Source organism: Haliaeetus albicilla, chromosome 13, assembly GCF_947461875.1.
Source record: "Haliaeetus albicilla chromosome 13, bHalAlb1.1, whole genome shotgun sequence".
NCBI lineage: Eukaryota > Metazoa > Chordata > Aves > Accipitriformes > Accipitridae > Haliaeetus > Haliaeetus albicilla.
This window is the reverse complement of record NC_091495.1, coordinates 38,519,390-38,545,767: the sequence shown is the minus strand read 5'-3', so window position 1 is coordinate 38,545,767 and position 26,378 is coordinate 38,519,390. Positions and strand designations below refer to the sequence as shown.

The 26,378-nt window shown below is 39.0% G+C and overlaps 1 protein-coding gene across 2 annotated transcripts in view; it reads left to right on the top strand.

Annotated features, from left to right (window-relative positions):
- The first annotated feature begins 1,469 nt into the window (after nucleotides 1–1,469).
- UNC5D (unc-5 netrin receptor D) overlaps nucleotides 1,470–26,378 on the top strand; it is a 176,260-nt gene continuing 151,351 nt past the window's right edge. Inside the window, exon 1 of one of the 2 annotated variants that reach the window (XM_069800947.1) lies at nucleotides 1,470–1,765. In XM_069800947.1, coding sequence (XP_069657048.1) covers nucleotides 1,669–1,765 — 97 coding nt within the window. In that variant the 5' untranslated portion in view covers nucleotides 1,470–1,668. The remainder of the gene's footprint in view (nucleotides 1,766–26,378) is intronic. The other variant, XM_069800948.1, reaches the window with a different exon arrangement.

Here is a 26,378-nt window from a genome sequence, read left to right as displayed (position 1 = left end):
TATGGGAATAAACCCTTGTATTCTGACTTTTATGGTCTTGGCACTTGATGAAAATGGAGTTTATTTCCAAAAGAAAGGGAAATGGAGAACAAATGCAGTATTTCAGGGGTACTTTGCATACTGATGCAACATGTAATATCTTGGCTAGGAACACACCATGTTTGACTTCCACAATGATAATTCTCTTACAGTCATAATGATACAAATGTGATCTGTTTGTTCTTATCGTGTAGTATTGCAGGAATCTCATGGTGAGACACTTAATTACTATCAAATCTCGTTTTGTACCTTTTTCTGCTCCATTACTGCAGTTTTTGTATCCTACTAGAAGCACTGACGCACCAGATTTCACTGTGGCTTTTTTTTTTCCTTTCCTCTCCCCCTCTACCCGCTGATGGTAAAAAAACCCACACCAGTCTCTGAAATCTTGTGCATTTGCCACTGACAAGGACAGAGCCTGTGGAAGAGCTGCTGCTCTTTATGACTGGAAGTTACTCCTCTAGCAACTTATCTTTTCTTCAAGCGGTACCTTTGTTTTCCGATTTCTTATCTATCTAATCTATCCAGAGTGGTACAGCAGCAATTTCACTTGAGCAAAACAGAGATTTTTTTGGCCTTACAATTTGCTTCCCTATCAGGTATGTAATAAAAATATTTATATGCAATTAGAGAGGGGGAAGGGAGAGTGAAACAGTGACACTCCTGGCAAGAAAAAGAATTTTTGATCACAGAGCCATGCAATATTAATAAAGATGGCACAAAATGTGTTTGCTTTGGGTGTGGGGGATGGCTGTTGTAGTATTTTCCTCATGTTCTTGTTACCAGTAGTAGGGTGTGTTTTGGGGTTGGTTTGTTTTAGGGTTTTGTGCCCAAATGTGTGAATCAGGCTGAGAAGGTAGAAAAACCTCCAGAAACCCCAGAACTACCCTGAATGCAGCTGGGGGGGGGGGGGGGGAGACTTGCACTCCCCCCATCAAGCCCCAATCGAGTCACACGGTCTTGACGAGCAACGTTTTCTGCTCCAAACTTTGCTCCAGCAACCGCCGGTAGCCCCGGCCCTGGCTCATCCTTTTTTTTTGTTGCCGTTTGCGGTTGGTTGCTCGCCCACCGCGCGGCTGTGTCGTCCGTCCCCCCCCCCGCCCCACGACTCAGTGGAGGAGTCTGCGTGCTGGCAGCGGGCAGGTGCGGGGGACGGCGGGGGGGGGGGGGGGGAACGGCGCACCTGGGCGCACCCACATACACACCCCCCCCGCCCGCACCCCCGCCCCGCGCGCCGGTGGCAGAGCCCGCCCAGCGCTCGCCTAATTGGCTGCGGGGGAGGGGCGGCTCATTAGGGATGCGGGCGCGCGCCGCGGCTGGCTAGTCGGCGGCGGGTCGGAGCGCGGAGCGGAGCGGAACGAACGGAGCGGAGAGCCCCGGCCCCGCTCCTCGCCCTCTCCTCACCGGGCACGGGGCGGGGAGGGGCAGGTGGAAGCTCCCCGCAGCTGAAGAGAGAGAAGGGGGGTGGGAGAGGGGAGGGGGAGCCAAAAAAACAAACAAACGAAAAAAAAAAAACCGAAAAGGCGAATTCTCCTGCCTGAGCTCGCCTCCGGAGGGACCGAACGGAGATTTGCATCCCTTCTCCTTCCACCGGCCGGCGGGGAGAGGCGCGGGAGTTGCGGGGTCAGCATGGGCGGAGTGGCTGCGAGGAGCAGCTGCCCCCCGCGCCTGAAGCGGCGGCTGCTGTTGGTGCTGGGGCTCTGCAGCTGGACGGCCGCTCTGCGAGGTAAGCGGGCGCCCGGGGCTTCGCCGAAGAGGCTTCGCCCACCCCCCTCCTGCAGCCTGCCCGGCTTCCCCCGCAAGCTGCCGGCAAGTTTGCGGCGGGAGCACCGCGCTCCGGGCGGGGGTGCGTGGGGGGTGGTCGCGTCCCACCGGTTGCTCCGCGCGCGGGCGGTGCTGTCACGCGCAGCTCCCCGCGCCTCCCTGGCGGGCGAGAGGGGCTCGCGCCGGGGGGACCGTTGGGAGCCCCTCGCGCCCGCCTTGGGTCTGTGGGGAGTACCCTAACGGCGGGGAGAGCGGGGACTCCCCCCCCCCCCAAAAAAAACCCCCACCAAACCCCCCGACCCCACCGCGGGACGTGACAGGAGCTTTGCTGCAGGACAGCGTGTCCAGAGTCGGTCTGGGGTAGGGAGAAGCGGGGAGCTACTGCGGTGGTAACTGTGGTTGTACCAGTAGTTCAGATTGTTGGAGCGGGGGGTCGTTTACCACAGGGCTGCTGGTTTAATAGGCGGGGAGAGCTCCGGGCTGTGAGGTGCACAAGCGTCCTTGGGGATCCAGCGTGTGTGCGGATCCTTTGGGCAGCGTCTTTATGAAATATTCACGGTGATCCTAGCGACTAGTTGGATTGCCCCAAAATGGTGGGCTTTGGGAGATTCAATGATCTCTTCTGGCAGTGAGAATCTAATTACCTGTCAAACAGTGCGAGTGCCTGAGGTTGGATGTGCATACGCACGAGCGCGTGTATTTTTTATGTACGTGAGGTGGATGTTTTGAGATGCTTGGAGTCTTTATTTAACTTTTTCCTGGTAAATCACTTGAGCAAGATAATCTCTTTAGGGCAAATAGCCAGAGGATGTCACCAACTCTTCACCCTCTGGCATCCCTGACACCTTGGCTGGTATATCTGGACTTCCCAAAGTATTCAAAGTGCCTGGGAAGTAGGGGGCAATCTAGTGCTATGTTATCCTTTTTGGAGGAAGGTGCCTGTGGTCGATAAGGCATAGTTTCTGTATTTAGAGTCTGTAACCATATGTCAGTACAAATGGCTTACTTTTACAGAACAGAGTAATGGGACTTTGTAGATCCTAAAAGATTCCTCTCACTGTTTTAACACTAGCCCCTCTGTGGAGGTCTCTCTTTTTCTTTTGTATATACTTTATTGGTCTTGGTCTCTGTATAGGAAGCCATCCGCAGGTAGCTAGCGGATTATGACACCTTGCCACAGTTCCTGGGAACCTTACTGGCCACCTGATGTGCTGTGTTCTCTCATTCAAGTCTGATGACTGGTCTAGCAGAGGGGAAATCTGAGAGGCTTTTGTGCGATGGACAAAATACAGCCTTTTAGTGGTTCTTTGAAAAAAAACCAAAACACTTTACAGAACGGTGAAATAAATTATGAGAATAGAACGAAGTCTAACATTAATTTTTCTTTTTTAATACTTTCATCAAGAAACATCTGTGACTGCAAAAGAATGCACGTGTATTTAAAGCAGTGATGTGAGGTGCTAACTGCCTTTTGTTTGACACGTCTGGTAGGACTCTATGGCAGTTCTTGCACCCTGTGAAGTATGGTCAGGATCAGGCCCTATAAGCATCTGAAATTTCCCACTGCAAGTCATGTGTAGCAGGATGACTCTTCTGTTGCTGTTAAGGAACAAATTTCAACTGTTTAATTAAAATTGCCACGCAGGACATTTCAAGTTCTAGACTGGAGCAGAAGTGGGTTTTGACATTATTCTGAGGAAGAACAGTATATTTTTTTCATCGGTTTGGTGTCTGTTGTCTCTCAGTTGTGATGTTGCATAGTGTTTACTTGTAGCTTTGGCTTAAGCAGTTAACCTCAGTTAACAACCCATTGAGCTATAAGATCTCAGGTTATGAAGTTTTCTAAAAGCTGCCTCCAAACCAAATTGTATTCCAGGATTTTATTCTGAACGGGGATTAAAGAAAAATGAAATGATTGTAGATACCCTTCGCACTGCATTTTAAATCTGTTGGAATGAATATATGTATACAGCTTTGGGCTTTTATTTTACAGGAAAAATTGCATAGACACTATGGTAATTTGAAAATGAGAAGAGAGTTGCTAATATTTATTATCTCACTGATGCATTGAAGCTAATTTTGGGTTGCATGTATCTGAATAAAGATGTCTATAAAACATGAACATTAGTATTCTTCTGTGTTTTGATATTAAAGCCTATAAAGCTCTGTGTTACATGGTGTTCATAGATCTGAGTACGTTTTGTTCTAAATTGGCATTGTTTAGGGATTTTTCCAGTAGTATGGCACTTACTGTACAGCTTGGTAGCCACTGCATATTGCTACTGATTTTACTATGATAAAATGTTCCGCTAAGCCACCTAATGGAATATGGGTGGGTCTGTGGACAGGAAGCTGTTGAAGTAGATACCTCCTTTTAGTCTGAAAATTTTGGTGTGTGTTTGTTTGTTTGTTTGTTTTTTAACAAAAAAAGCACTGACAACATGCAGTCCAGAGAGCTGCATATTTGAAGTATTATTCTGCATCTAGGAACTAAGAAGACAAACCAGCTTCTGGACAGCAGAGCTCTTGGAGAAATAATGCTTTAGGTAAATGCTTTTTAGGTAAAAACAGCAAATTCTATTGATACTGAAATAAATCTAGTGGTGAAGACAGGACTGGTATGCAAGTTTTTTGTGTCCTGATTGTACCTTTTGTCTTGCATTTAATAACGTCGTTGTGCAAATTAGATGAGCCTCCATTTATTTCATTGTAAGTGGGCTAGAATTTCATTCGTGTATCTGAGAATTCTGTCCCTATTTGTAAAGTACTTCATTGTTACCAGCTTAGAGGTGTGTAAGAGCTATCACTGATGCTTTTTTTGAGGAATGTTGTTGATTTTCTGTGGCCAGCTCTGCTTCAGAGTTTACACTGTGTTAACAGAGTAGGGAGGTTTTTTAGGTGTCTTGATTTCTATATCCAAAAGGAAGTATATTATTTCTGTTGCTTTATTAGGCTGTCTCAAGTTCTCTTTCTCTGTTCCTCATACCCTGCTGGGAGTAAAGCTATTTGATTATTTGTAAGTACAGTCAACAGTTTACTATCTGAAATATTTCTTACATGTGAGCCCCAACTGAATACGCACCATGTCAGCATATTGATTTATTTGATCTTGAAGTATGCGTGTTATTAATATCTCAGCTAGGTGTACACTTGAAATATTCTTAACAAGCGATATAGGAGTAAGCAAAAATTAAGGCAAGACATGGGTGCCATATGAATCTCTTGTATGACTTAGATCAAATCACTCCATTCAGATAACGTTGTCTTTTTGTTGTTAGGACAAAGCATTCATTAAAATAACAAACCACGTGCTCTGCTTTGAACCATCCTTCCACTCACTCTGTAGTGTGTAGTGTCTTATGTGAGCTTCTCTGTCAGTGTTTATATTATTTAACTTTGTAACTGCTCAGAAAATAAACTTCCTTTACTTGTGAGTTTGTTTACTAAATGGTTTATCATCTTTCTCGGATCTTCAGAACGATATAGGCTCAGTTTGCATGTGGTAAAGCATTGCTTTGTTTTCATAGGTTGAGAAACTAAGGTTTCAAAAGATAATAATTAATTTCTCTAAAACCACAGGAAATTTGGGGGCTTTAAAGAGCGGTATTTCAAAACTGGGTGCATGATGCAGAAGTTGTCACATTTTGGAACTTGGGAGTATCTATGTGTGTATCTTTAAGTCATTGTCTAGTTTTGTTAAGGCTTCTATTTAGTCCTGAATTTTTTCTGCATTTATTACTGTCTTCGTAATTTGTTGTAACTTAGTTTGTGAGATAATTCAGAGAAAGACTGGGAAAGTCTAAACATTCCTGTTGAGTGTAAGACTGACTTTGGACATGAATATGCTCTAGTTTTGTCTGTTACAGAACACTAATCCTTATGAGGATTGTTTTAGTTTGCACTCTGATAATACTTGAGTACATTACTGCTTTGCAGAGAGAGCATACTATGAATTTCTGGAATGCTACAGATCAGAATGGCAGTAAGTTTTCCTTGTATTACTCAAACAAAGACCTGAAGAGCTATGCATATGATCCTGTCCTGGAAGTGAGGTGTGCACAGCCTCCATTGTCTGCTTTCTTTCTAATGCATGCATCTCTGAAAATATTTCATTTTTTGAAAGACAGGATAATTCTGCCCTTTAAGGGAGTGTCTTGCAGGGATGGTTTTTCTTGGCTTATCCTTCATACACATGTGCTTGTTCATATATGTGCTCATATTTCTGTCTCTTCAGATGTAGAGAATAAAGCTTGATATGTACAGGGGTGAAATGAGCTTTCCATGCTATGAAAATTTTTCCATCTTCATACAGTAAGAGGACTTTGTATCAAGATGAATTTTCACCAGGGCAGAATAGAAGCTTATCTGATGATATTTTCACAGTGAATTACAGAAGGTAAACGCAAACAGTATGATATATGCTAAGATGGAAAATTACTTATGGTGCAAAGGATTCCTCAGGGCCACTTGGTGTATCTTTTCTGTATTTTTAGTCCTGCTTTCTGGTGAAAGGTGGAGTCTGAGAAAAAGAGCAGAATTTTAACACCAGAGGCTGCTGTTTCAGTTGTTTTTAGATGCTGCTGCTGTTGCAGTGAAGCAGATGGTCAGATTCATTTGTATAAAATAGAAAAATGTTTCATTTTCTATTTATACTTTTAAAGCACTTCAATAACTATGTTGTATCATGTGGCCTTAGCTTAGAGCATGAGTATTTGTAAGTATGAAATTTTTTATGCTCCATCTTATCTCATTAGAGATCAATAAACCACATTTTGAAGCATCTTGCAAGTAGGTATTAGAAGATGCTAACGCTGTGTACAAGCCTAAGTAATCTGAACCTTGTAATTTACCTGCATAATTGTGATCAATGTCATTTTCATCCATCTTCCCCTCCCCACCCACCCTTGAGTGGCCTTTTTTAACACCATCCAAAAATGTTGCTAATAAAGACTTATTTGCAGGCTCTTGGTCAGTGGAGTCCAGTTACTTGCCCACTACTGTTTAGTGCCAAATGCTTTATAGGAACTTCCATGCAGGGGATGTCGGAGGGCAATTACACTTAAACGTGATGTTCCGTAATGAGTATTCTGCTGACTACTGCTGTAGGTATTTTTGTCTGTTTTTTGCCTGTTTCTCTTTTGAATTTTAAAAAGTTACAGACCTCAGTGAAGCCCTGATGCACTGATTTCATTTAGTTCCATTTAGGTTAAAAATACTTCCTTTAGGAAGCTTAGCATAGTTTGAATTCATTCAGCAATTAGCTTGCTTTTGGATTATTGAAGAGGATGAATAGGCGGTATCTAATTAATTTGCTTATACAAGGTATTCTTTGTGCAATACTGTGTCTGTATTGAGGTAGAACAATGGCAAATTAACATGGTTTCTCAGACAAGAATATGTATGCGAGATTACATGCATGCATCATAAACATAATTTCAGCATACAGCAATCCTAGTCTTTCTATACTTTCCTAAAAAAAAAAAAATAAAATGTTACCATACATGTTTGAGATTCCTACTGTGAACATCTCATTGGAAACCTCTGCTTAATGTGTCATGGAAAGAGAAAAATACAAGCAGCCAATGACCTTAGAAGCCACAAACCTATTGCAAGCAATTGAAAGAAGCAGCAGCCTGGGTCTGGACAGTTCCAATGGAAAAGCAATGCAAAATGGGAAGTCCCAATGCTAATTATCCACTTTGCATCCAACTGATGCTGACTCTGACTAGATTGCCATCTGAGGGGAAGCTGGCCTATGAGGTGGCTCAGTTTAGATGCCAAATATGCTCTATGAGTCTGCTGTTTCACAGAAAAAAATTTTTAGTAGAGTCTCTTCCTTTAACAGGCATGCCAGGCAACTTTGCCAGGTAGAGATGACATGAAGCTCTAGCATCCAGTCTGTCTGTGAATGCTACAGACCAGTTTTGTGTACTGTCTGGACTGCATAATTCCAGTCATTCCCGGTTCTGTAACAGTCGTGACTAGGGAACACAGATGTTGAAGGCTTGGTTGGGACTTGGATGTACCTGCAGTTTAGTCCCAGCTCCACAGCTGACCTGTAACCTTGCAGAAAATGACTTTGTGGTGATAGTTAACTTTTCTTGCCCTATGTACGGTACCTGTACAGTAAGGGTTTGGGTGTAATTGTAAATGGCTTCTATGCTTTGAAGGTCCAGTGGATGCTTCAACACTTGAAATGCTGTAATAAAAGAGCGTAATTGATCTGTAGATAAAGCTTATTTAATGTGTCTAAACATACAGAATGTAATCAAAATGAATGGAAATAGTGTAACTGAGCTCTTTTTTGTTTCTTCATATCCATGCTTGTTTTAAAGAAGCAATAGGAGCAACAATAGGAAAACTTTTTAAAAAATTGCTTCTGACTTTTTCCAGGAGACCTGCTTTTTGCCTTTATCCTGAATGCAGAATTAAAATAACATTTAACATGCTTTTATGTCTAATTTGTGTTGAATGTCAAAAGCTTTTTGAAAAAAAATCTGCTCCTGGTTGATGAGAGTTTTATTTGTAGGAGGATAAACCAAAATATTTTGGATTTTGTTCTGTGTGTGTTTTAGTGCTCTTTGACTCACTGCACAGAAAACTGAAATACCATTGCAGGTTACTCATCTGTAAATGGTTAAAAGAACTGTTACATTACTCATCTTCTGCTTGGATATGCTTAATTTTTTTTTCAGTAGAAGGTGCTTTTGTGAATCTAAAACTTTTCTTCCGTGAGTGTTTCTGCATGTGAAATTGAATTGCTTGAATCCTGCCAGACAATGAATAGAAAAAGAGCAAACATGGAGATTTCTTATAAATTGTGAACAGTTATTCACAAAATTGCTTCTCTCCTTACACCATTCCTAATAATAAATTGCATTACAGAAAAACAAATTTGCTCTATTAATTGAATTCAGCCTTTCATATAAAACTGTATCTGATTTGCAGTTCAACAGATGTGTCTATGACTTTTATGGTGACAGATGCTTCAGGTTAGCTGTGTTCTAGGCCAGATTTAAAACCGTTAAAGATCTGTAGTAAGCCATTACCCTTTGAAATATTAATTTCAACTTCCAGTTCAGGAGGTATTTGCTGATGATGACATATTGTAAGGTATTTACTGCTGCTGACATAGATAATGCTAGTTTTCAGTTGGAACTTTTTGTTTTGTATCTTTTAACTTGGCTGGAAAGAACATGGACTGTTTGGAATAAAAAAAGTAACGTCGGGTAGCAGTTAAAAACGCTTTGCCTGTCAAAGCTATGTACTGCAGATCAATAATGAATGTAGTGGATGCACTGGAAGACACTAGGTGGTGCATATATTTAATGCATGTCATTCCTCTTCAGCACTATGTCCTAACTGAAGGCTTCCAGATAGAGTTTTGAATGTTGTTATTCACATCATGTAGTTCTCAGAGCTAAGTAATTTTGAAAAAATACAGATTTGTTAAAATAGCTTTATAATTCTGGAATTAGATCCCCCTGCCCCGGGTAATTGTGCATTCTTAAGACTTTGAGCCTCCTAATATGGTTCATAGGCAAGTGATCAGTAATTTCCCTTTTATAAAAAGAGTGAAAGTAGCTGACAGGTATTCCAGTGATAAATATAGCAGTGTAAAAAAAACCCTCTTATTTACCATTATAAACTATAGAATACGGATAGAATCAATAGGTCAAATCTGTAGATCCAAGATTGAGTAACTTGGTGTATCTTAAGCTAAGATGGAGTAACATGAAGTGAGATGCTGGAGATTTGTCTTATTTTTCTGCCTGCTGTGTCCATTCTGATTTTTGCTAGGTTGAGGTTTTTGGGACCCATAATAACCTAGAAATAATGTATGATATTAGGCATGGTATATATTATTTATTTCTAAGTGAATGCAAACATCTCAAAACTTACTGCAAAGGGCTATGCCGTAAATAATTTTGCATGATGAAAAGTTTCCAGGTCTCAACATTTATTTTTGATCAGCAGAAGTATGAAACTACCCTTTCTGAAAGGTTTTGTGAATAAAATGCTGGAAAAGTCCCTGTTAACTAGAACAGTAAGTAATCTTGTAGCTAGGAGTTTCAGGTAGAGCACAAAGGATCTGTATGTAAGTTTGGTGAGTCTGTCTGGTAGTTGCATCTGGGACTGAAAAACATTGCTGTAAAATGTTTTGCTGTTGCTGAAGCATGGTGGTTTCTTGAAGGAGAATGGAGGAAGGATCGCTTGGGCTTTTGGGCTGCTTTGTTGGAGATGTGCCAGCCTGACACTAGGAGCAAAAGGTTGGCAGTATATGTAACCCTATATTATTTAACGCTTTATTTATAGGGAAAATGTGTTCATTCATGCATTCTTTCTTGTTATCAATGTATTTTTTTAGGCTTTTCCTAAATAGAAAACAAATTCAGTAATATCAATTTAGTTGCTAATAAATAGTGGTAGTATCTTAGAAGTGGAAACAAGTTAGTCCTTTCCAGTTGTCATTTGGTAACATAGTTTATAGTTCTACTCAATACCCAGAAGCACTCCATTAATACCGAATTTCCCACAGTAATAGCAAAACTCCTTCTACTCTCACTATAATATTAAAAGTGTAGGACTTATTTTGTGTCAAATGAGCTAACAAAATAAAAGATGAATTTAAAGTATTTAATCTGTCAGCATCAATGAATCTAAGAGGATTATCATTCCATTACGGCTAATAGATTTCTTCCAAAGATAACTTTGCTACTTGACTTGCCTATTTCTATGAAGATTGTTACAGATCTAATTTAGACTACAATTTAAATATTCCTGCTCTATTTTGATTGAATCTGGGAGTTATTAATATGTGGTACCTGGCTTATGTTGAGCTTTGTAACTTTCTTCGATCACTTGAATAGAAGCTCTCAGTCTTGCATCTTTAATTCTTCATAAAGATTGTGTACTGTTTTCTGTTTTGAGTTGTACTAAACATGACTTGACAGTTCAGATTTGAGAGCTGTAATTTAATGAATTATGTGCCAACCTCTCCTTGCGTTCTTTCTGAGGAATTAGTGAGAGGTTGGAATAGCAAGAATAAAAATCAGGATTACCCTTATGATGGGTATCCTCCTACTCTGTAAAATGAGTAGCAAAATTCCCATTGATGTACCCTAGTATAAGGAAAAAGCCCTGAAGATTGGGATTCTTGTCTTCTGAGCCATCATAACTTTTATCTAGGTCTTCAAGCGGGCTGTGATGTGTTAAGTTTCTTTGAGATAAACAGGTATGAATGACTTCATTTGATGCTTTAAAGAAATAGAATGGGAACACTTGTATCTTCCCTCCACCTCCCCAAACAAACTCTGTGGAGGAGGGAGAAGAGTACCTAGTAGGTGGAGAAACTTCCTGATTTTAGACAGAGCCTGGGCTGTAGCTTTTGACTTGCATAACTGTAATAATGCCCTCACAAAGGTCTTGAGGTTTAACAATTGGAAATACTGTAGTGAAGGGAGAAGACATGGTGATAGCTATCAGTCCCAGCAAATAAATTCCCACTGTCATATTATATGCTGAATTTTTCACCAAAAGGCTGTCACAAGATATTGCAGCATACATGGTATTTCACTAAGTTGTATGTGAAAATTAAAAAGTTTGTAGTGATGCTAACCACCAATGAGTCGTAGTGAGGCATTGTTGCTGTTTGATTAGTGAAATTATCTTGGCCACATCTGGGTGAACTGATGCTCCCATTGAATTTGGAATTTAGCAGATCTTTAGTCCTTTGAGGAGACAGACCAGAGATATATGTAAATGAAGACTGCATCAGCCTCTTACAGCTGTAATCATCTCCCAAATTAGCATTGCAGTGCTGTAGCTTATGATGTCAGACTGAATTACATGGCTATCGAAACGCCACAGTGTACTTCAAAAACTGTTTGAATTCTGTGAATAATTTAAGGACTTTCAGTTTCCAATATTTAGTGCTCTTCTCTAGTTTGCTGTTTCTAATCATCAGGGGTTTTTTTGGATGAATACATTAAATGCAGAAAAGGTGGCAAACGTGAGAGCAGGACCCCTTCACAAGTCCAGCAGTGATGGAGTACCACTGGGGGGAGGGGGAGACTAGTAAAACATTGTAAATGGTGACCACAGTATTTTTAGCTCTCATCACCTATTGCTTTGATATAAGGTTGTGTCTGTAACTAAGTGACATTTCTAGCTGGTTTTACAATTTCCAGCAGAACAGCTTTGGTAGTCATGAACTGATTTGTGCGTTTGTGTTTGAAATACAGCTGTGCTCTTTAGCACTTTTTACCCCTTGAAGATATGAAAGCACTCAAGAGATTTCATATTTTTTCAAAGGGCAGGAGCAATGCTAGTGAAAGGGGTGGGGGGATACAGAAAACTGACTGTTCTACCTCTGTATTTTTTGAAAGTGTTGTTACTGAAATACTCTCTGTAAATGTTCTCCAGCATCTTCTGGTTGAATGAAGGGGTAGTGAAGGCGGAAGGTGAAGGACCTTCTTTCTGCTGACCAGATATTATTACTTGTCTTGAAAATGCATTGTGTAGCCTACGTGCTGTTTCTCTTAGAGATTTCCCTCATGTAAAAGATAAAATAAGACTAAATGTTTTGGAGCTAAATTCAGAGTCCTGCTGCTGCCCGCTATGGTGGTGGTTAGCCAGCCTACAGCCCTTGTGAATGAAATTATAGCCACTAAGAACCTGGCAGAACTATTCTTGAGTGGTTTTTGTGCTTTTGGAATGTCAGTTAGAGTCTCCTCAGTCCTGTAGGGACAAAAGATACACCTGTCAGGATGGAAACAAATAACAACCACTCCGTGGTCCAGTTTTATTCAGCTGTACTGCACCTGCTGCACTATCACGCAACCTGAAATACTCTGTCATCCTAGCCTGTCACACTTAACCTCTAAAGCAGCTTTGCATGAGAAAGTAGAAAAAGCTGCTACTGGAAAACAGGACTCTGCCTGGTTCTGGTTCATATTTTTAACCCTTGCTTTCTTTGCAAGTATACACAATAGAAATCCACAAAATGCTAACAGCTCACACAAAGGAGTTTGGGATTATTTTTTTTTTTTCTAAACCGTTTGGAAGTTCTATATTTAAAATGCTTTATCAAAGGTATAAAATGTTTTATGGGGAATCAAGCTGTTTTTCATACTGGATAGATAGGAAGCAAGTTCATTAATCCAAGAGTTGTTATGGAGGGGGGAGACTGCTTCATATTTTCAGCGCGCAATACATCTGGAAATAAACTGCATGTTCTTGCTTTTTGTTGTTGTGTTGGTTTTTTTAAGCTGGCCAGTCACAGAATGACATGTCACGTGTCCAGTCAAAACATTGGCTTGTACACATAGGACTGCAGTTTGCTGCCCTGTGGGTCTTTTTGCCATGTCATGCACAAGGAAAACAGAATGGGAAGCAATGACTGACTCAGCCCCAAATGAGACATGTAGGATCAAGCTTTGATTAAAAAAAAAAAAAAAATGGGGACCCTATGTTCTAAGTTGGCTTCTGATGACTTTAGATGGGGCTGATCATTCTACCTGAAAAGACATGTGAAAATTTGGGAGAACAAAAAGCTCCACTGTTGCTAGAGTAACTTAGTGATACTTGTTCTGATTTGGACTACAGTGTCCTGTAAGCAAGCTGTATTTCTCTGTGGTGAAGGCTCACTATTAAAACCTAGCTGATGATGATGCATGGTAATGGTTTGTAGTGCTTCTCAAGAGCTAGCCTGACCCAGCAGGCTGCTTAAAATTCATGTATGGTATCAGCTGTGAAGCAATGTCTGAAACCCATAGAGGTCTGCAATATTCTAATTTATTGCCAGTACCTCTTTTATGCCCATTGAACTATTCAGATCTTTCCACAGTTGATTATTCTTTTCTGCAGTTATGTTGGAGGGGGAAGAAGGATAGAAAAAACTCTTTTGCCACACAAGCATGTTACTATACTAGTATGTTGCCATTTACAAGCAACCTCTTACCTCTTAAAATAGGTATCTGTAATAAGATGGTACAAGAGAAAAAGGTCACTTAATAAAGGGGAGTCAAGTGCATGTGGAATAAATAACTTTTTTTTTATAAATTGTAAACAATAGTTTGTTATAATGGGAGCTCCTGCAGCTGAGGGCAGTTTGTTTCCATTTTTATATCATTATTTTAGCTTAGTAATGCTTGAATGCATTCTTGAAGAAACTTTAAATTGAGCTAGTGAGTGTGATTTTTTTTTTTTTTTTTTTTTTGTGGTGAATGAATTGAAAACATGCTATCTTTCAAAAACCTTCAGCATATACTATCAAGATTTTTTTCTTATTTAACCAAGCTTTGTGAAATATTTTATTAACTATTGCAACATGTTTCATGTTCACACACCATGCTTACTTCATGGAGTTCCTGGCAGCATCTGTGACTTTCAAATTTCCAATATTTTCCACAAAATGTAGTTGACATCTAAAAACCTCCAGGTGGAAACATTGTTTCACAATTTGTTAGCTGCTTTTTTGTTTATCTTCTAGTGATTTTTCTCTTGGTTTAGGCTGAAGATTTTCTTTTCCCTTGCCTCTGTGGGATTAAGTTCGATCTGAGTTTGAAAAGAGGCAGCAGTTAGATAGGGAATGAGGATGAGGAAATAAAATATATTTAAATAAAACAACCTCCCTTCATAGGAACAAGCACAGAACTTGTTTTAAGCCCAAGCTGCTGTTCTTGCACTCCTGTTTATTTTAAATCTCCTAGCATTGTGGACAACAGTAGGAAAAACCCTCTTCATGGCTATTTAATATGCTGCCTCAGTGGTTTAATAAATACAATTCACAAAATTCTGCTCAAGCATCTGATACGGCACATATTGTAGCAATAAAACACAGCTAATATTTTTACTCTTGATAGTGATGTGTGCCTTGAAAGGCATGTTACAACATACTGTCTTGTATGTTAGTGAAGAAGGTTCTATTGCAATTCCTTGTCCCTGTCCTGTCTCCTTTAGTTCAGAAAAAAGCGGATAATTTATATACAGTATTTGAGCCATTTGCCAGCTGGCCTTGAAATACTGTTACAGAATACTTGCGGTGTTGCATGTGTGTTGGTTTTGCGAAGGAAGTACAACATACTAGTGAGCAAGCTGGATTTTGATCAGGGCAGCTGAGCATTCTGATGTTGCTATTTCTAATACGTCTGTGATTTCTGGCTTGGTAGTAGCACTATGACTTTGTTAAGCAGATTACAAACAGTCACCTTTGCAACCCTTTTTGTGTAGATTACTTTGCAATATTTATTGCTATGTAGCTGTCCACAGACAATGTATCTTGATATTTTTTAATACATTTGAAACAAGGGTATTTGTTTTGCTTTAGTGCGTTGTCTGGAAGAACTTGCTCAAAAGCGTAGAGCAAATAAGGTTGATCAAAGGATTTTAGCCTTATTTATTTTGGCAAAAGTATTATATTGGCTATTGAGTGGCTTTTCAGTAAAACAGGCTTGCCACTGGCAAGTGTTAATGAAGATTTAGACTGTTCTGTGAATAGACTCCTATACAGAGTATTGAGATAATACCCTGTATTTATGAAAACAGATTTTGACCTCTAGGTTGTCATTAAACTATTTCTGCTGGAGATCAGCAAATCTCTTGTGGCTATTACAGTTGTAGTAATCTGTTCCACTGATTTGGCACTACAAATTTCTCAGTAACAACATGAAGTAAATTCTTTTAATAAAGAGAAGACTATGACAAGGTGACTATTGAGAGTGTCTTTTTATCATGTCAAGGATCTCTAAGACTTTAATTCAGAAAGTTAGATAGCCCTGTTAGTGCTCCTGCAGGCACACATCCTCACATATTTGTGCATGGTTTTTGTGGGACTGATTAGAACACTAGAGATCTACCAGATTCAGTTAAAAGACTATGGGGTTAGGTAGCTGTATGAGTTGCCTACATGTTTCCTGCCTTCAGCTTGTCAGAGGAGGATACATGGATATTTCAGGAATTCTCTATTTGCTGTTTGTGATGTCTAAGATACATCCAAAAAGGTTTGGTTTTCATTAGTGACATTTGAGACAAGTGAGAGTGAAAATAATTTAATCTGTGGTATGGTTACTTACAATACAGTCTTACTTTTCTTGATCTTCATGTTTGTTTGTTTGTTTTCAAATGATAGACAAGCTTCTTGGTGGATGGAAACGAAAACTTCATTACTTAAACATGGCCAATACCTGTCAGGTAAATTCAGGTTCTACCAAATATTCATTTCATAATCGGGTGAACATAAGCAGTGGTATAGAAAGGACTTCCCCTAGTTTGTACAGTAAGTTAAAATTAAGAAAACCTTCAGTATTGTGTTCTAGCCACTGGAGTATAAAACCTAACTGGCTAGCTAAGCAGAATTCAACAAGGTAATACATAGACATTTGAAGAGCTGGGGTGCAGTGGAAATCACCAATGTGCTTTATCATTTCGTTGTTCTGTGTAGTGTCTACAGAAATCATCAAATTACATTTTTTAAAACATCTTTGACACCCTTCCTTTTGTGTAAGATGAGTCAATAAATCCGTAAGTTTTAATTGTCCTACTTGTAGTAGTCCTTCTCATAGGCTGTTTGTTGTGAGCATGTAAGTTGAATTTATTGTGTCTGCTACAGTAAGAAACTCTGAGTTTATAATCAATATTTGCTATCCCTAAGTCTGTGTCTGCTTCCCATGCTTGAAGTGATAACTGAGATGCTAATGTGAGAATACACAATCTGCTTCATCGCATAACGAAATCAGCATTTAAACTGAAATCCCATTTAGCTTGCTTTTAGCAGATTACCTTCTTGTAACCTAAAACTCAGCACATCTAGATCTGGTCTGACATGGTTTTTCTGGTTGATAGGCTCAGCCAACAAGTAAGACTGTAGACTACCTTCAGTGGGTTGTCTAGAGCTCTTGACTGCCCTTTTTGGTTTGGCTTTCTCTAATAGATAGGGATGGTCTAGACTGAACTTTAAGAAAGTGAAATGAATTATTTGTGCCTTGGCTCCTCCTTTGTTGTTCTCCCTTATTTATTAGTATTGTAGGGATACAGAGAATGAATCTGATGCTGCAGTAGTTTGGGCAAGCTGTACACTTGTTAGGTCAATCCTAAATTTTCATAGAATACTAAGCAGCAAATCCTTATGTTTATAAACAGATGCATCTTCTTCCACACTGGAATAAGCTAGGAAGCTACTGAATTAATGAAACACTGAAAGTGCACGTGCTGAAGCTGTTCTCTTACTTGGTTTCTTTCTTCTACCATTATTCTTGCAGTAGATGCCTGTAAACTATTTGATTTAGCCTTAATTTCGAGCACAGCAGAGACGAAGGGGGGTGTGTGCATATTTCGACAAGTATTCACTTGTATTCTAGCTTTTTTTTGTTTGCATTTATTTTATGGAAGGATTATACTGTCATTATATATATGACAGAAGGAGACGTACAAAACATTTGTGGCAGTGTACTCCACATGGCATTCAGCGGGGAGGCTCAGGAGTCAGTTCCCTGGGTTAGACATTGATGGGAAAATGGAAAGCAAGTGTCAAGTAAAGCAATAGTCACTTATTTGTAGTGGAAGGAAACACTGTACATTGCTTATCTGTTCTAAAAGGGGGGAAAAAGGAAAAAACACCACTGTGTTCTTGTAGACCTGTACTTGTAATACACAAGAGAGTAAAAAAGAATCAATTTCTTTTAGCCTGTAAATTGCTCCTAGCCTGCATAACACTTCGCCAAATAAAGAACAGTTGCCAGTATTGTGCTTTCGTTGTGTGTCACAGCAATGACTAATGAGCAAGGGTGTGGATTTTGAATAGTACCACCTCCTTCCTCGCATCTTATGCTAGTTAATAACCTGGACTGTCTCATTGCTTGTTGGACTCTCCTCCTCTTTCCCCCCTCCATTTATTTGCATCTTTTAAAAATTACCTTGTTACACTTCCAAAAGACAAATTCTAGTGGAGGCAGGCTGCAATAGCTGCTGGCTTTCCCCTAGGCAGAGTTCTCTGGCTTCCAATTAGCTGCAGAAGAAATCTGGCTGACAAGGAAATAAAAGATGGAATTCATATACTCAGCTGTATGTAATCAAGACATAAACCACCCCATAACATGCATCAACAGGGCCTGCAACAATGGTTTTAAATATTTTATATTCTGCAGACAAAGGGTGCTATTTATGGTTTTACATGTGACCTAGATTATAATTTTGCCCGATATTGTAGAATATCCTCTCTGTCTTCTACTCCATGAAATCCCAGTGTTGCCTTGGCTTACTAAAATCTTTCAAGAGAGGTCGGGTTATGCTCCCAGCTTCTCTCAGTGAGATTTCTTGAGTGCTGCAAAACCTCTCTTATATACATTTCATGAACAGGCTTTCTGCAGATTATTATTCTGAGATTTCTTTGAGACATGATTATTTTGCAAATACCTCTTCTCTGAAGTAAAATTACATAATAAGTGCTTGTTATTATAGTTTTTCCTCATTTTAATTTGTGGGGTTAAGTTACCCTGTGAAATAGTATTTCGATGGTTTTTTACATGATTAGTACAGCAAAAAAGCAAGGTTCCTTGCTATTCAAATGTCAGAACATTTGTAAATTATGTTGGATAAGTTGCATTTCTTGTCTTTGTTAATACTAATTCAAACCTCAAGGACTTTTGCCTGTGCACCTAGATTTTGTCATATTACTACCTGTTTCTCTAGAATGGTAGTCTTCTTTCAAAGAAAAAGAAAAACAACCACTTAAAACCCAAGATGATTGGCTGCCTCAGTGTTCTCAGTATTGACCATTATCACAAAATTGCAGAGACTTTATATTAGATTTTTGGCAAACATTTCTGTATATGCCAATATGCTTATCAACTGCTCTATAATTATTACAAAATTATATTAGTTAGTTGTTATTCAAATACTTCATACTGTTTTAAGTTTGGAGCAGGAAAGAGTCTGAATGTAATTTCCTTGTTTTACTGGGTTGCTGAGTTATCAATGAGCTTTGTATCCTCTGTTTTCTATCATTAACTCAGCAAGACTGAAGCAGGTAAAATATTTTCTTTGACTTACTGCACCTCATTTTGCATTTTTGCATGTATATTTTGAATTCTTTCATCTAGGTTTATAGCATGAGTTTGGTTTTGATGCGCATACTAAATCTTCTTGTACTAATTCCAGAGCAAGTTCATCTGTCATGATTACCTTTAATTTGGTTGTTTATGTATGATGTTTCTTCCAGAAACAGTTTTCCTAGTTTTCACCTTTATAAGAGAGATTTGGAGGGAATAATTTCCAAAGATATTTTAAGGAGGCTATGTGGTAATTTCTTATTCCTTTGATGCAGTATCAGTATCTTGATCAGGCTTTGCTTTCTGCTCCAGCTCTGTGGATGAGTCTTCCTAAATATTTTTGATAAAGTATTATGTATATGTGTGTATGTTTATAAACCATATACAGAAAATATAAGTATCCTCATCTGTTTCATGTTATGAATGTGTAGTCTGCTGTTTGTTGGTACTGTGAATTCCAGGGTACTGTTCTAGATAGAATTCGGGCTGGTGCTGAGTAGGCAGGTGAGAATAATTTTTATTTTATGCCCTGTTCTGAAAGGAGTTATCTATAAATATCTACCAAGTTACTACTTTTATCTTCCTAAAAATAATTCCTTAGAACTGTCCTTTATGAAAAGGTTTACAAAAACTTAGCAATAGTTAAAACTCACAGTGTGCTGAAACTACCAGCCATCAGGCCATGTCCAAGAAGATATGTTCAGTGTCTGTATTTATAGAGCTGGTTTTGTAAGTCTATGAAGAAAGCTGTAAACCTGCCCTGAGCTCTGTCCCTCCTGCCTCCCAGTCACATGGTGTCTTTTTTTCGATATCCTATGTGATTCTGTCTAGAGCCATATTCGCCTTCAGAGAGCACTGTGAGTCTGAAAAGGTGTTCTTCAGCCACAGAACCACTTGGGCCACGCTTTCAGGGTCTTTGCATGTGTAACTTTTGTGTCTGGTCTGGAGAGACACCTTGCAGTTGCTAACTGTCAAGGTAAACATATCCAATATGTCTTTTGTCCTCTTTTGTCTTATCTTAGCCCCAGAGAGTCTAATATAAATAATATTTTACCAGAAATAATTCTGCAGTTGAAGGCAAGCAGAATAGATGACCTAAACAGATGCCTTTCACCTATGACTATCCCTATCGGACATTTTGTTGTATCAGTCTGGCGCTGAGAGATAAAAAATACAGAACAGTGCTGGTTTTTACAAAGTTTGAGAAATTCTTAGTAATGCTGTGAACTAATAAATTTTTGCTTATCAGAAATATGAATGTCATGTCTAAATGTCTGCATTTTTAAAAGAAACTTCAAAAGAATATCTTTGTCTTATGGATTCCCTGGTTTTTCATAAAAGGCTGAAAAACACTTTTTGCAACCTTAAACTGCTGTCTTCTCTCAAATCTGTCTTGACAACTGTTTAATGGTGTTATTGTCACAAATGGACTTCCACCAACGTTGGAGACATCTGAGCAATTTTAAATGACATTGGAGTTCATGTAGGCATTCTGCCTAGAAAGTAGCTAGATTAAAGGCTGAACCCATCTTGTCTGCTGTGAGCTGTGATATATCCAATGTAGTAAATGGGAGCGTTATAGGCCGGAAGCTGAAGAGAGTAAGATGGAAACAAAATGGTCCTGAAGGCTAGCAAGTCAGGGGTATGGATATTTTGGTTAAGGCAGTAATGTAATATCTGGAAGCATGGGTTCAATTTCTAATCAATGTTTTTCTGATCAGCATAATTCCTGTGACTGTGCACAACGAGACTCTGGTTTCCTCATTTCAAGCTCTTAATTTAGTTTTTCAGCTTAAGCTTTTGGGGAAGGATTTCAATGTTTGTGAGATGGGAAAAAAAGAAAACATATAACTCACCAAAACATCATTGAAATCATTCCATCTCTTGGACAATGGCTTTAGATCTGACTTGGAGTAGGCTGTGAATGACACATATGATGATCAGTTGGCTGTCTTGTGGACTTCAGGAATATTTATATGATTAGAAGGTACTGGCAAGGGAGCAGGTGCCCATATGTTTTCCAGTGCCATGATGGGCATTGATTGATTTGTTTTGTAGGTTTTTCTCTGAACTAGTTTCATTTTCAGATGACTGTACAAGCTTTAGGCCTGACATTCCAGAAAGGACAATACGTGAAAAGTTTTAAGCTGTGTATTAGCTGTCCAGATTGTATATTTTTATAATGGTTTTATGTCAGAATTTTATTAAATAGCCTTAAATCAGCAAAAAATTCTGCATCTGTAAGTGGATATCACTTGCTAAAAACCAAAAGAAACTTAAAAAAAAAAAAACTGTAGAATGTTGCAATGTTCCTTAAATATGTTACTTTCCAAACCAACTCACTTCAGAAGTCTTTATGCTTAACTATTCTGGTACTGAAAGTGCTATGGGCCGTTCTCTCTGCAAGCTATCCTTGTGATCCTCCAATTGCCCCTAGACTATCATTCCCAGATGCCAAAACAGGCAAAACAGATGCCAAAACCTGTCTGTATAACTCTTATCTTTCTCTGTTTAATGAATAGGCAGGAGACTTTCTGTTGTTCTTGCAGGTCAGCTGTTGTGGATCACCCTTACAACTTCACCTCTGTGAGAACCCCTCTCTATTCAGAAAGGTGGTGTGAAGTCTGATAATGCTTGAGGGAAGGGAATTGCTTGAAATCTTGTTTGTGACCCAAATGCATAAGACTTAGACTACAGTTTTTGTTTTGTTTTGTTTTTCCTGTAAGTTTAAGATAGCTTAGTGAATGCATTTGTCAAATGTTTCTGATATCAAGGATTGTGTACTGGTAACAGGAAAGTGTGGTGTACTGACATTTTTATGTGAATTACATGCCTTTACAGGATCCAAAGTCAGGTCTTTTGATTGCCTTGTTAGTTGCCAGTGTTGATAAAGTTTTCTGAGAGGTGAAGCTGCATGTTTCCAATTGCTAAAGTATAGAAGAAAGCCAAATGGTCAGCTAAATGACGACTTTTTGTAATAAACAATACTCTCTCATAGTTTATTAATGGTATGTGATGTCCGTCCTTGTCGTAGTTGTCTTTGTCTTTCTCACATTAAAACCAAAGGATATTAGTTTGCCTTTCTCAAGGGAGGAGTACTGATCTACTCATGAGGAGGTCTGGTTTACAAAGCTTGTGAAATCCAGAGGAAATCCTTTGATTGGCAGGGAAAATTGCCACAGACTTGACTTTGCATGCTGTAGCCTCACCAGAGATTTGCTTTGATGCTGCCTTGTTTCCTGCTAATATAAAAACAAAAGTTGCTCCATTCCCAATTACTACTTTATCTCTTGTAAACGTGGTCCCTTGGGAAGGTGCTTACTTGGAAATGATTTGCATGTTTGACAGCAGGTTCTTTTTCCTGTGTTAAAAATGTAGGGCAGTATCTGTCAGTAATAGAGACCCTCTCTTCATTTTTCCTTCTCCAGTGTGGGTGGATAATTGTATTTGCAGGCCCAAAGAAAAAATCTGCTGTCATGCAGACAATTTTCATTAATTTTGTAATAACTTAATCTGTGTCAAGGAACATAAAATGGATCAAAACCCAAATGAGAATGACTTTTTAAATAATAAAATATTGGCACGCAGCTAAGCTTCAATGCATCATCGTTCAGACTTGAGAAGCTGTTAAAGTTGGAATGTTGTGGTGCATCTCAAAGGAACCATTTTTAGTTTAATATGTTAAATTGCATTAAAATTAAAGTATAAAAATAGTCTCTCCTAAATTACATCTGCAGCATGTGACTTCTCAGGCCTATTTACTTTTTTTTTAATCCTGCTAAAGTTATGACTAAGAATGTTATAAGCTTTTCTATTATATGTATGGTGAAAACCAATTAGTCTTGCAGTGCTGGGCCTAGAAGCCTGCTGATGCAACGTACTCGGTCATGAACAAAAGAAAGTTATTAGAATCATTTGCAGGCTACTCTGGAAGCTGTAGAAATACATTCAGTTAATTGAAGGCAGAGTTTCTAAGAAGCTCCAGTACTATATTTCTTCCCCTCCCCCAGTCTCCAGAAATGCAAAGCGTGCCCTTTAGGTCCTCGTGAGACCTGGGAGTGGAAAAACTTTAACACCCTGGTAAATTGACTGTGTCCGGGTGAGTGAGGTAGGACCACCATGAGCACCGCTGAGAAAAAGGACAGATCGAAAGTGATGGAACATCCACGCACAGTGCACCCCAACGCTCGTGTGGGTGTGGCACTAAGTGTTAAGAAGGGCTGAATGAAGGTTAAAAAGACACATTCATAGGTTACAGATTATAGTCTGAAGGTGGCACAGAACACAGGGAGTCAAGGATAGAATGTATACATTAAAATCCCTGCCTTGCTAGGGGAATGTCTGTTTTGGAAAACAGCCCCTTGCACCAATGTATCAGGGTTTTTTACCCTCTTTCCTTGCTTGGATATTGCCTGCCTTTGTCTGGTTGGGTTTTGGGGGTTTGTTTCTTTTGTTTGTTTGTTTTTGTAACATCTAGCTTACTGGGGATAGGCATGGTCTTTGTACAGTATCAGAGCAAAGATTCTGGCATCATTATTTTTTATCTTAAAGTTCTGAATTCATGGGAGCAGCCCTTACCACTATAAACAGGACTTGAAGTAATGAGCTTGCTTTTTTTGTTTTTTAATAAAAAAAGGTAATATTCAAAATGTATACCTCAATAGACCACTTTCCTGTATTCCTTGTCTTACCTTTTTTGGTACATTTTAATTTGCATTGTTGCTGCAAACTAACGAAGTAAATCATGCATGGAAGATTTGTTTTTATGTTCTATAATTGCTCAAAATAAAGATTTCTGGAGCTTTTTAAAGCTGGAGTAGGAAGTATAAAAATACCATGTTCCTGTGAAAATTTGGTAGGTGACTTTTTGTTAGTAATGCTGGAATTCTATTGGTAAGCTGTAATTTTCTCAATAAATAATAAATAGAACCAGGCTTTTGATTTGACAGGAATGGAGAATGGAAAGACAAATCTAAAGGGGGGCAAATACTTCACTTAAGTGGAATAAATTGGAGAGCTGGAACCTCTGAGGGATTTAAACTAGTACTGGCTGGCTTTTTAAGTCCTAACAAAACAATATGTTTTTAGTGGCTCTGATCACCATGCTTAGCAAAAGAAATTATTACTTTAATGTTCCTTGCTGTCACTAATGTCCTTGGCAATTGTATCATTTTAGGATATATGTAGGAAACAAAGTATTTGGCCAAACTGTTTTTTTTATGAGAACAAATGCTCTCAAAGCTGAGTGTGGATGTCATATTACAAAACTGATGCATGAATAGTGCCATATCTGTGTCTTGTTGGTTTTTTTTAAAGACTGATTAGTGTTACTCTGTCTGTTAGTGTCTGTTTTAATATTTTAGCAAAATATTATCTAAAACCAGATGCTTGAGGGTTGGTGGATTAACACAATAAATAGTGCAGTAGACTCTTAATTTTATACTTGATTTACAAACAAACTGCTGAACTTGCAGAGATTTGTATCTCTCTACTTTTCTTCCTTTTGTGGACTCTGGTGTACATGTGATGCAGACTACCGCAGATCAGGTAATCTAAATGTACTTGCAAGGAGCTTTGTAATAAAAGTTTGGTTAACCACAAGAGGCTTGACAGATGAAAAGTAAAACTTTATTTACAAAATGCTGCGAAGACAGCGATCCTCTGTGGTTAATTATACTTTATATAATTGGCACAATAGTGCTACTTTACCTGAAGATGATTGATCTTGCATTCTTTTACATACAGTTAGAATAAAATCTATTCCATATTACTTCCATAAGTAGTTGATTGCAAGATGGCTTTGAATTTCTCAGTTATGTCTCAATGCTGACAGTAATATACTGAAGGCTAGAATACAGTATAAAGGGACCAAAAAAGAAGTCATCTTATGTTTAATTAGTCCCACAAATCTAATTTCATGCTTTTTGTAAAAAACAGAATAGCTTTTGGGTAAACATTGCCCTTCATTTTCTGTATAAACATATAAGAATACATAAATGCTATGCTTTGAATTAACAGCCAGTATTGATTTACTGTCAAAGATAAAAATATTGGTGACGTGGGGGAAGAGCTCTAGGAATTTTTATTTAGAACATTCCAAACCATGTTCCCGATTAATCTGCTTGTTCCCAGAGTTCTTCTGAACTCCGTAAAATTAGAATTTTCTGTCTTGACTGCAGGAGAAGACTGTATGTTTGCAGTATCCAACACATGCTTAAATAGGATTATAGAAGTTCAGGGAATTGGGCATCTCTTCTTAAGTTGCTAGGTCAGCTGAGTAAGTGTAACTTGGATTTGTAGTCATCAAAAGTATTGCTCATGGGAATTACCAGCTTTAGTTTAGTTCCTTGGGAACAGCTGACCTTGTTGGAAGCCATCGTACAAGCTGTATCGATCTGGACCTTTGTCACTTTTAGCAAAATCATTTTAGAATGAGTCATTGGATATGTCTATACCATTCTGAGCAGAGTGTATAGCTTACTGAGCAGCTGAATGTATATTTTACATTCTGTTCCTCTTCCATTTGTCAGGTTGTCTCCTGACAGCCTGTGTGAGCATACTTGGTAGCGGTGTGAATACACCAAACATACTCCAAGGGGTTCATTCTCTCTGTGCTCAAGGCCATGCTTGCAAGACTGCAAGATGGAAAATGGATGAGTTGTGTCCTGAGGGAACATTTGAGGCCACGTGTGTGCCCACTAAGATGTGAACTCCTGTCTTAATTCTGATAGCTGTTCAAATTTCAGGCGGTTTGGGAGAAGCATTCCTGGCTACAGCACTGTTAATGAAGGAAACTTTTGGGTAGGATGACTCTGGTCTGTGGCTTTACCACTTGAGAACTCAGTTGTGCTTCTGTACTCTTTCTATACTGCTTTAGGGTGGTATCTTGCTAGGTATTTCACAGTATCTGCCTGTGACTGGCAGCGTATCTTTCAGTAGCTGTAGAATGGGATGACTTGGCAAGAAAAAAACCCAGAATTCTGAGATTTTTGGTGGCTCTGTTGCTGTTTCTCAGTACAAAGAGAGTCTGACCAACTCAGTGAAGATTTTTCACATAGTTTTAATGAAATCATTGAGAATATTAATGGTGCTGCTGTCTGATCTCTTGAAATCACTGTTATGTCCAGTCAGGTACAGTAATGTGACAGCTGCCTCCTCACTGGCAAGTAGAAAGGTCCAGCAATGGACCTTCAAGGTACAAAAACAAGATTCTGCAACTGGAGAATGGTTACAGGTCATCTGTAGACCAGGAAAAGTGGAAAGATGAGTGCGCTTGGCCTCAGCAGTGAATTACAGAAACATTTGCTTAAAGAGCATTGTTCTGCTTTTTTTCCATTTAAAGAATGATTTAATTGCATGTGAATTAAGGGTTTTTTAGATGGATTACTGCTGTCAATGAATTTCATAAACTATGACCTGTGCTCTGCAACCTCCTCTCAAAGGCTTGCAAAAATATCCAAGCTGCTTAACCATGGTGACATAATTGTCAAATACGTAATTGTGCTTTGACTGCCTGTAGCACTTGCT